This window comes from Dermacentor variabilis, chromosome 6 (genome assembly GCF_050947875.1).
Source record: "Dermacentor variabilis isolate Ectoservices chromosome 6, ASM5094787v1, whole genome shotgun sequence".
NCBI classification, from domain to species: domain Eukaryota; kingdom Metazoa; phylum Arthropoda; class Arachnida; order Ixodida; family Ixodidae; genus Dermacentor; species Dermacentor variabilis.
The window spans coordinates 82,480,919-82,492,012 of NC_134573.1; the positions used below are offsets into that span (position 1 = coordinate 82,480,919).

Here is an 11,094-nt window from a genome sequence, read left to right on the forward strand (position 1 = left end):
CTGGCCTTAATGACCATTCGTGTAGTACCGTTGTACGTCTTGTTGGGGGCACGCGTAGCTCACTCCCTCCCTATGTTCCCGTTTCTTGTTACCCTTTGCCCCCAGCACAGAGTAGCAGAAAAGTGGTTAATCTTATTGACTTCACCATCTTTCCCCGCCTTGCGCTGCCTCTCTCGTGTCCTCGTAGCATTACGCAGTTAGGAGCTGGTCGCGCTAGCTGCTGCGCTATGTCGCCGGGATTTCCGTAGCTTGGCCGGAATGTATTGCACCATGTGATCTGAGTGTGGTGACGTCCGCACACGTATTTCGTTGGAAGCAAAGGGCTATAGACAGTAGCGGGGGAGGTCGAGGTTCTGTCCATCTTAGAGCGGTAACTGCTCTCAAGATGATTTCATTGCCGGCTGCGAAAGCCCCCTGCTACCGCAGTAAATGAGTTTCGGTAACAGTGTATTAGCGAGGGGAAAGCACAAGTGCAAAAAAAAAAGGTCAGTGAGAGACACACACAGTACGAACAATCGCCAAAGTATCCTCATTTTATTTATAACGTTGGAGGTGCAGTTACGACACTTTGTATGCGGCCATGTTTCACAGGTTACAGGAGACATAGAGTTTATTACACTAAAATTCCATTGTTCTAAAGGAAATTGGTTTTTTCGTTCTCGGTGAGAGCCTTATAAAAACTAGTATTTTGCAGTCGCACTCAACATTCTTGTTTCAAATGCACACGGCGGTGGCGTAACGGAAAAAAAAAGCTTGTTTGCTGCCAAAGTTATTATGTACCATAATGCATTACCACTGATCATATAATTACACATTTTTTTCATCCCTACAGAGGAGTACGTTCTTCGAAAGGCAATGCATCGAAAACGAAATCGTGTACCTTTCGAGCAATACACGTTCCAGCGCACACATTTCGAAATGATAAACTAACTCTCTCTACCGCGCCCACTGTGCATCGTTAGCCCGCTAACGATGGCTTGAAATGCCGCTTTCGAGACCTTCCAAGCCGCTCACGGACACACTGCGCTATCGTACGCTAAGGAGAACTATATTATCACTTTCTAAGCAGTTCGATATTTTTCCAAGAGGCGGTAATTTTTGAATGCGCTTTAAAGTTACGCCATCGTCAAAGTAGAAAGCAAAAATGGCTGCCTGCAGAAGTGGCGCTCGGGTTACGAAAGATAGCAGATCTCGTGATTCCGCTGTGTCCGCGGCTCACTTTATCGATGGATCGAGCAGCAGCTGGTCTGAGGATACTGCCTTTTCGTCGCAGAATGACGACGACACTAAGCAGCCCGGAGCATTGGCTGCCGCAGCGCGGCACCCCCAACAAAAATTCGATTTTTCCTAGATAGTGCCTATTAAACGGCAATCCCTTTTGTATCTCTCATGTTTTTTTTTTGTAAAATATGTTTCTTAGTAGATGCAAGCGTGTCTTTACAAACTTCGTTCAATCGTATCCTACAATGTTGATGCTAACAATTTATATCTCTTTTATGACATATATCTCGTTAACGAAACTTCAATGCGTGAGAAGTGCATTCATCCAGCTTTTTCCTTATGTCTTACATAAAATAATCAGTGCAGTGGTTTCTTCAAAAAGTAAGAGCTGGCGTAACCTACAATAACACCTATTTTCGCCATGGTTGGGAAAGAGTTAAAGGGTTGCGCCCAGGACTCAAATCGTACGTCATTTTTTTTGCTGACTAAAATTGTGTTTGTATTTTCGCAGAGTGCAGATGAAGCTCTGGAGACAGCATAGCTGCATCCAGGCGTCAATTTTCGAGTTTTCAAGCGTGCTACTAAAACGCGCACAGGCCTGAATGTCCATGTGAGTTCGCTATATAGCGTGAATATTTAACTCTCGCCTCTACGCCAACAGGTTTTCTCGCGCTGTGGTTTAGCGAATACTAAGTAAGGCGACAATGACGGGTGTCTCGATGTGGCTAGAAGGTCGGACATTTTCTCCCGGTTCGGTACTACGGTAGAAGGGACCGACGTCCAGAGCCAAAGAACTGGCCGTACCCAAAATGACAGCAGCACCTCGAAATACTGTCCGCACGACTTCCGACACGGACAGCTCCATCTTGTCTTCTTGAAAGAACAACACGAGGGCATCTTCGATGTCGCCAAACTCATTTCTCGCACTCTCGAGGTGTGTGGCCATCTGATGCGTCGTAGTCGATGCCGGGTACTTGAGACTGGTGGCCCGGATGACGTCACCGAACAGTGTGAAACCCCACAAGATAGGGCGAACCGTCGGCCCGCCCGTGATGGGCCTCAGCACTCTCAGATTATTGGTCCAAAGCATGCAGCTGGCCACGTGATTCAGTATGGCCGGGCTACGGAACGTCGTCTTGTTGAAGGCGCTGCTGGCGTAGAGGGCGAGGTGGGCCGGGTATCCCGTGCCCCTGTGACGGATTGTTACCTGCGATTTCAAAAATGAGACACGGGTTACACGCTCCCAGAAAACACAGGGTAGTATGCTACGACCTAAACACGATGATTAACAAAACTAAATCATGCAGATCCAACGGGCATGTTGTAATCTATGAGAAGGAAACATTTAGTGAAGCGGTTAAAGAAATGCTACAAATTCGCGCATTTCAGCCGTGCGCTTTTGGCATCAAGCACACTAGCAGGCTCGCGCGTGCTCTAGTGCACCCGTCCAACGCACCGTGACAATTATATTGCCTTATGTTTATACATGCCTTATATGTTTCAATATAACGCGCCCGTCTTGGCCAATCCCTCATTTAGGTGTGGGCCATAGAATGAAAATCATCATCAGCAGCAGCACATTGTGATCATCTCCAAGGGGTAGATGTCTGGCTACCCTGGCTTATCTGGCTGTACTGACAAATGGTTTGGGTGAGCCCTGTAGTGAAGGCCGTTCCTCTGTCGGTGATGAGGACTTCAGGGAAACCATGTCGCAGCTTCTTCCGCAAGCGGGATAGTCGAAAGTGGACGTGGAGGAGCCCGAACGGCGAGACTAGAAATGAAATAGACTTCATACTCTGCGCTAACCCTGGCATCATACAAGATGTGGACGTGCTCGGCAAGGTGCGCTGCAGTGACCACAGGATGGTAAGAACTCGAATTAGCCTAGACCTGAGGAGGGAACGGAAGAAACTGGTACATAAGAAGCCGATCAATGAGTTAGCGGTAAGAGGGAAAATAGAGGAATTCCAGATCAAGCTACAGAACAGGTATTCAGCTTTAACTCAGGAAGCGGACCTTAGTGTTGAAGCAATGACCGACAATCTTGTGGGCATCATTAAGGAGTGTGCAATGGAAGTCGGTGGTAACTCCGTTAGGCAGGATACCAGCAAACTATCGCAGGAGACGAAAGATCTGATCAAGAAACGCCAATGTATGAAAGCATCTAACCCTACAGCTAGAATAGAACTGGCAGAACTTTCAAAGTTAATCAACAAGCGTAAGACAGCTGACATAAGGAAGTATAGTATGGATAGAATTGAACATGCTCTCAGGAGCGGAGGAAGCCTAAAAACAGTAAAGAAGAAACTAGGAATTGGCAAGAATCAGATGTATGCGTTAAGAGACAAAGCCGGCAATATCATTACTAATATGGATGAGATAGTTCAAGTGGCTGAGGAGTTCTATAGAGATTTATACAGTACCAGTGGCACCCACGACGATAATGGAAGAGAAAATAGTCTAGAGGAATTCGAAATCCCGAAGGTAACGCCGGAAGAAGTAAAGAAAGCCTTAGGAGATATGCAAAGGGGGAAGGCAGCTGGGGAGGATCAGGTAACAGCAGATTTGTTGAAGGATGGTGGACAGATTGTTCTAGAGAAACTGGCCACCCTGTATACGCAATGCCTCATGACCTCGAGCGTACCGGAATCTTGGAAGAACGCTAACATAATCCTAATCCATAAGAAAGGGGACGCCAAAGACTTGAAAAATTATAGACCGATCAGCTTACTGTCCGTTGCCTACAAAGTATCTACTACGGTAATTGCAAATAGAATCAGGAACACCTTAGATTTCTCTCAACCAAAGGACCAGGCAGGATTCCGTAAAGGCTACTCAACAATAGACCATATTCACACTATCAATCAAGTGATAGAGAAATGTGCAGAATATAAGCAACCGTTGTATATAGCTTTCATTGATTACGAGAAAGCGTTTGATTCAGTCGAAACCTCAGCAGTGATGGAGGCATTACGGAATCAGGGTGTAGATGAGCCATATGTAAAAATACTGGAAGATATCTATAGCGGCTCCAGAGCCACCGTAGTCCTCCATAAAGCAAGCAACAAAATCCCAATAAAGAAAGGCGTCAGGCAGGGAGATATGATATCTCCAATGCTATTCACAGCGTGTTTACAGGAGGTATTCAGAGACCTGGATTGGGAAGAATTGGGGATAAAAGTTAATGGAGAATACCTTAGTAACTTGCGATTCGCTGATGATATTGCCTTGCTTAGTAACTCAGGGGACCAATTGCAATGCATGCTCACTGACCTGGAGAGGCAAAGCAGAAGAGTGGGTCTAAAAATTAATATGCAGAAAACTAAAGTAATGCTTAACAGTCTCGGGAGAGAACAGCAATTTACAATAGGCAGCGAGGCACTGGAAGTCGTAAGGGAATACATCTACTTAGGGCAGGTAGTGACGGCGGATCCGGATCATGAGACGGAAATAATCGGAAGAATAAGAATGGGCTGGAGTGCGTTTGGCAGGCATTCCCAAATCATGAACAGCAGGTTGCCGTTATCCCTCAAGAGAAAAGTGTATAATACCTGTGTCTTACAAGTACTCACCTACGGGGCAGAAACCTGGAGGCTTACTAAAAGGGTTCTACTCAAATTGAGGACGACACAACAAGCTATGGAAAGAAGAATGATAGGTATAACGTTAAGGGATAAGAAAAGAGCAGATTGGGTGAGGGAACGAACGCGAGTTAATGACATCTTAGTTGAAATCAAGAAGAAGAAATGGGCATGGGCAGGACATGTAATGAGGAGGGAAGATAACCGATGGTCATTGAGGGTTACGGACTGGATCCCAAGGGAAGGGAAGCGTAGCAGGGGGCGGCAGAAAGTCAGGTGGGCGGATGAGATTAAGAAGTTTGCAGGGACGGCATGGCCACAATTAGTACATGACCGGGGTTGTTGGAGAAGTATGGGAGAGGCCTTTGCCCTGCAGTGGGCGTAACCAGGCTGATGATGATGATGATGATGATGTCGCAGCAGGATGTTCTCGTGGAATAATTTAGCGACTTCGGCCGCACTACCTTTACGCAGAGCTTTTGGTTTGGCATAGCGGGCAACGTAGTCTGTAGCCACGACGGTCCACTTATTTCCAGATGCTGACGTCGGAAAGAGCCCAAGCAAATCCATCCCGATCTGCTGAAACGGTCTGCAAGGAGGCCCGATTGGCTGTAGTAATCCTGCCGGCCTTGTCGGTGGCGTCTTGCGTCGCTGGCCGTATCGGCATGTCTGACGTAACGGGCGACGCCGGCGGTCAGGCGTGGCCACTAATACCTTTCCTGTATCCTCCATGGTGTCCGGGAGAATCCGAGGTGCCCAGAGTTCGGATCGTCATGTAGGGCGTATAGTACTTCTGGAGGCAATGCTGAGGGAACACCAAGAAGGTAGCTGACATTGACTGGTGAGAAGTACTTTACGAGGACGTCGTTTTGGAGGAAAAACGAACACAATCCTCGCCTGAATGCTCTAGGGACAAACCTCGGTGTCACTTTTCAAATACTCGACGAAGCTTTTCGGCTCCGGGTCTACTCGTTGCTGTTCAGCGAAGTCTTCCGCGCTTATCCTTCCTAGGAAGGCGTCGTCATCATTTTCGTCTTGCGGCGGCGAGTCAATGGCAGCGCGTGATAGGCAGTCGGCACAGTGCTTTCGTCCGGATTTGCAGACGACTGTCATGTCAAATTCCCGGAGTCTGAGACTCCATAGTGCAAAGCGGCCCAAAGGGTCCTTTAAGTTTGCCAACGAACACGAGGCATGGTGATCCCTTATGACTTTAAAGGGTCTGTCACAAAGGTAAGGGCAGAATTTCGTGGTAGCGCATATGATGGCAAGACATTTCATTTCCGTCGTAGAATAATTGGTTTCAGCTTTTAACAGCGACCGACTAGCATAAGCAATGACGATTTTCAAACCTTCTTTCCTTTGGACTAGGACGGCGCCGAGGCCTAGACTACTTGCGTCGGTGTGGATTTCGCTGCCGCCGCCTTCGTCGAAGTGGGCGAGCAGCGGCGCTGAATGCAGGCGTTGTTTAAGCTCTTGTAAAGCTTCGGCTTGCGGCACTTGCCACTTCAAATCGACGCCTGCTTTCGTGAGAGAAGTTACACTCTAAAAAAAGTTTACACTATTTTGGGCTTATCTTGTCCCGAAACGATAATCGTCATCTGCCTTGCTTGCGTTTCCTCTCTTGAAAACTCGGCGCTCGCTACTTTCCTGTCAAGAATGATGTGTGGAGCTGTTAACACGCAAGCCGTTCGTGACTAGGAAGTATCGAGCTCACAGCGTTAAAAAAAAGGAAATGTGGGCAAGACAGATGACGATTATTGTTTGGGGACAAAATGCAACCCGAAGGATGTAAACTTTTTTTGGAGTGTAGTGGCTCAGCAATCCGGCAAATGTCCTTGACAAATCGCCTGTTGTAGGCACACAATCCAAGGGATCTGCGCACTCCCTTCATGACGGTGGGTGTATGAAGTTAGTGATGGAAGATGTATTCTGCAGATAAGGGTGGACTCCAGATTTGCTGTTGACGTGACCCAAAAAGAGAAGCTCGTCGTAAGCGAAGCGGCACCTTTCCGGCTTCAGAAGGAGCCCTGATGGCTTGATGGCCTCTAGTACTGTCGCAAGCCGCCTAAGGTAATCGTCGAAATTTCCAGCGAAGACGACGACGTCACCCAAGTAAACAAGACCGGCCTGCCACTTCATTCCTGCTAACACCGTGTCCATCGCGCGCTGGAACGTTGCAGGCGTCGGGCACAGTCCGAATAGCATGACCTTGAACACATAGAGGTCGTTAGGCGTGATAACACTTTATTCGCGATCCCTGTCGTCGACTTCTATTTGCTAGTAGCCAGTCCCGAGATCGATCAACGAAAAGTGCTTGGCGTTGCAGAATAGATCCAATGCGTCGTCTATTCGTGGGAGGGGGTGTACGTTCTTCTTCGTGATCTTTTTCAGTCGACAATAATCGACGCAGAAACGTAGGGTGTAGGGGCGTTTCGATGGTTAGATGATGTCGTCGCGCAGCATTTCATCAATTTGATGCCTTTTAGCTTCACATTCTCGCGTCGAAACTCGGTAACGGCTCCGGCAGAGCGGTCGAGAGTACAGTTCGGTTATTATGCGATGCTTTGTAACTGGTGTTTGTCGAATTCTCAATGACGTTGAAAAGCAGTCTTTGTATCGTTGGAGAAGATTTTTGAGTTGTTGCTGCTTACACCTGGGGAGACTTGGATTTATATCGAAGTCTAGTTTGGGAACTATGATCGTCGGGGTAGCTGCGGCAAAATCCTAGAGGACAAACGCATCGCTGGTTTCTACTATTTCCTCGATGTATGCGATCGGCGTGTCCTTGTTGATGTGTTTCAACTTCTGGCTGAAGTTTCTCAGTATCACTTCCATTTGTCCTGCATGCAGTCAAGCGCTCCCTCTTGGAGCGCAAATCTCACGGTCGAGCAGTAGACATCGGTCACCCTTGATGACGCCTTCTGCGTCCGCGGGTGTTTCTGTGCCAATGGAAATGATAATGCTGGAGCGAGGCGGGATGCCGACTCGCTCTTCGAGCACACTCAAAGCATGGTGACTAGGAGCGCTCTCCGGCGGTGTCGCTTGATCTTCGGGTAGCGTTATAGACTTCGACTTCAAGTGGATGATTACGCCGGGTTGGTTCAAAGTCCATGCTGTGAATTACTTCTTGTGAAGACTGTTGGATGAGTACGAATGTGGCAGGGTAGGTCCGGCCACTAACGGTAATTCTTGTCGTGCAGATTCCAGTCGGCGTTATCACGTGTCCTCCAGCGGTCCGAGTTTCGGGGCCTACCCACGCAGTCTCAACTTTCTTCAAATGGGCGGCGAAGGGTCCACTCATGACGGAGTAGTCGGCTCTTCTGTCCACTAAGGCTGTGAATGCGTGGCCATCGAGAAGCAGAAAATTTTAAAAATAAAATTATGGGTTTTACGTGCAAAACCACTTTCTGATTATGAGGCATGCCGTAGTGGAGGAGTCCGGAAATTTTGACCACCAGGGGCTCTTTAAAGTGCACCTAAATCTAAGTACACGGGTGTTTTCGCATTTCGGCCCCATCGAAATGCGGCCGCCGTGGCCGGCATTCGACCCCGCGACCTCGTGCTCAGCAGCCCAACACTATATCCACTGAGCAACCACGGCGGGTATCGAGAAGCACGTCGAGGTCGCTTGTTCTTTGTCTTGCGTTGCAGTTAGGTCTTGGCGTCGGATCACGGCTGCGTCGTGTTGACCTGCAGATGGAACGTCGCGTCGTCAGGCCTTCTTTTGTGGGAGTATTCTTTACTTAATAGCGTTGGGATCGCGGTGCCCGGTTGATACGTCGTCGAAACATTCTTTTCGGCGTTTTCGTTGGCGGCGGAGGATCTTCGTCTGTTCGATGAACAGCAACCGCACTTCCATCGGTTGCTGCTTTTAGTTTTACGGATATGGGCTGACGGATTGGTCCCGGGCTGGGCCAGTGTATGGTCGGCGCTGCGGCGACAGGCAACGGTCTGGTGACGGCGAACGGAACGGTCGTCGAGGGCTCCACACAGTTGCAGCTAGGTAATCGGCAAAACCAAGTGGGCGCTCCCAAAGCTGTGGGCGCTGCGCGTTGACGACGAACCCTCGCAGTCCCAAGTCGCTGTATGGACATCGGCGGTACACGTGGCCGGCTTCTCCGCAAATGGTAGCAGAGCGGGCTGTGGTCGGGGGCGCGCCAAATGTGTTTGTCTTCCTCGGGGCGTTTCGCTTGCCGACGGGCGGGCGGGGTCGCGGTGGCAGCAGTGGCAGCGTCTGGAGTCGCGGCGTCATGGGCTACACAAAAAAAAAACAAGCTACACAACGATAGGGGCGAACACAGTCGGTATAGTAGTCGAAAATTGGATCTGCGGGGCAAGCGTGTCGGCTTTTATACAAGAGTCATCGAAGGTTCCAAAATAATTGCTGGCACCCGCGTGTCTTACAGAAAGTATTTCACGATTCGCGTCGCGCATACAATGATTGATTTTACCGCTCGTGGCCTTCATATGTAACCTCACGGCGACGGCGACGCTAGAAATGCACCTGGAGTGTCCATATAATTGCTATCACCGACCGAGGCCAGCCGAGTACACCAAGAAGGCCGAACTACGCTTGCCCTGTTAGCGCAGCGGTATTCGTGCTTGCGCTTGACGCCGACGATGGAAGTCGTAGGGGCCGCGGCCTTCTGGCAGGCTGCACACGGTGCTCGCTCGCACTCGACTGCGGTACCGGGCCACGGGAACAGCACCAGCACGCAGAGGCAGGCCGAGCGCCGCCGTGCGTCCCCGCGGTGCGTGAAGCACACGGGCTCATCGACGTGCACCTGCACCACGGTGGCCTGGTCGGGAAACCGAGAGGCGACGGTGTCTGCGTCTGCAGCAGTGGAGAAAGGGCAGCGCGTGCCGCAATGACTGTTTAGAAAATTGACTATTTGATCTTAAACTAAACCGGAGGGGGGGTCATCGCGGAAGCTGCAGCCGCTGAGTGCCAAATAAACCCCCCTCCCCCGCGAAACTATAGTCGCAAATAGGTTGCAAGTATACATTGCTCTGAACTGTATAAGGCCCATGCAAGAAAAGTGCATGCACTATAACTGGATCTTGTGCAAGTTTGTTCATATTCGTTGAAGCCACTATAGCACAGTTAAGACGAACACATTCTGTATTTTGTTGCAGGCGGCATATCTCGCTTAATAAAAACCTGTCAAATAAGAAAGAAACATGATGTGTGGCATAATGCTCACGCACTATCATAATTTCACGTGCTTGCAAAAGTGTGAAAACTTCAAGTACGTTGATCTCTTAGATATCACGAGCTGCACCTATGTCCGTGACTTCGTCCCACTCACCATACTGCTTGTGCGAGGAGAGGATAATCCCCAAAACTGGGTTCCTATTGGCCTTCTGAGCCAGGTGCAGGCGAAATTCCAGTTCCTCTGCAAACGCCTGGCTCAGTGAACGGCTTCCGAACTGCTCCTGAAAAAAATTTACATATTCTGGAACCAGGCAGGAGCACTCGGAGATACCAAAAAATTTCCAAAATGGCTATAAGGAATGAAAACGGTAACATCTTAAAAAGAGACCATGCACTGGTTTAAATCTGCAACGTTACTAGGGATAGATTCGGCAGCAAAGAAAGCGTAGTGCAGGCACAAACACATATAGCAACAGAGAAGCCTGAGAAAATTTTGAGTAAAAAACTTTTGGGGGAAAAAATAAAGTAGCAGTTTCGCCCGAAAGGCGAAGCATCAATTGCGATAGAAAATTCGTAGGCAACCATACAAAATAAGGATAGCAGTTCTATCATCCATATAAAATCACTAATGTTCGCTTACTAACTAAATTAACAAGCATGCCGTAATTTGCGCACACGCAAACAAACACATCTCACTAGATGAGCGCGGACACTCACTGCCATAACACTGGTGTGAGCGGCAGCAGCAATGAGCGAATTGGCCTTCGTGCTGCCTATGCGGCGTACACGACGTTATGTATGAGCACTCGGCGCAACTAGACTGTACTCTTCTGAGATTGATATCAAGATAGGGCCCGCGCGGCTGCACCAAACGCAGCCGCCGCCGAAAAAGAACCCGTCACCCCCTACCTACTCCCTCCCGTGCCTTGCGCGTGACAGAAGACGGCGCGCTTCCTTCTCGCCTTCCTCCCTTGCGCCGCCAGGGCAAGCCACCATCACCGAGTGAAAGGGTGCTCCACGTCGCACGCTTTCACTCGTACCTACAGCCCATGCACTGCGCGCGGCCACGGTGTTATCGTACTTGCGTTTTACATGGAACACCGCGGCGACGCCAACGATGATGACGACGAAAATGCA

General features: G+C 49.3%; 1 protein-coding gene across 1 annotated transcript; it reads right to left on the bottom strand.

Annotated features, from left to right (window-relative positions):
* Positions 1–517: 517 nt before the first annotated feature.
* LOC142584894 (uncharacterized) lies at positions 518–10,613 on the bottom strand. The gene is made up of 2 exons (XM_075695222.1): positions 10,112–10,613; positions 518–2,428 (listed from the first exon to the last, which is right to left on the bottom strand). Exons 1-2 carry the CDS (start codon positions 10,112–10,114, stop codon positions 1,901–1,903), a joined length of 531 nt encoding a protein of 176 aa, XP_075551337.1. The 5' UTR covers positions 10,115–10,613; the 3' UTR covers positions 518–1,900.
* Positions 10,614–11,094: the final 481 nt, after the last annotated feature.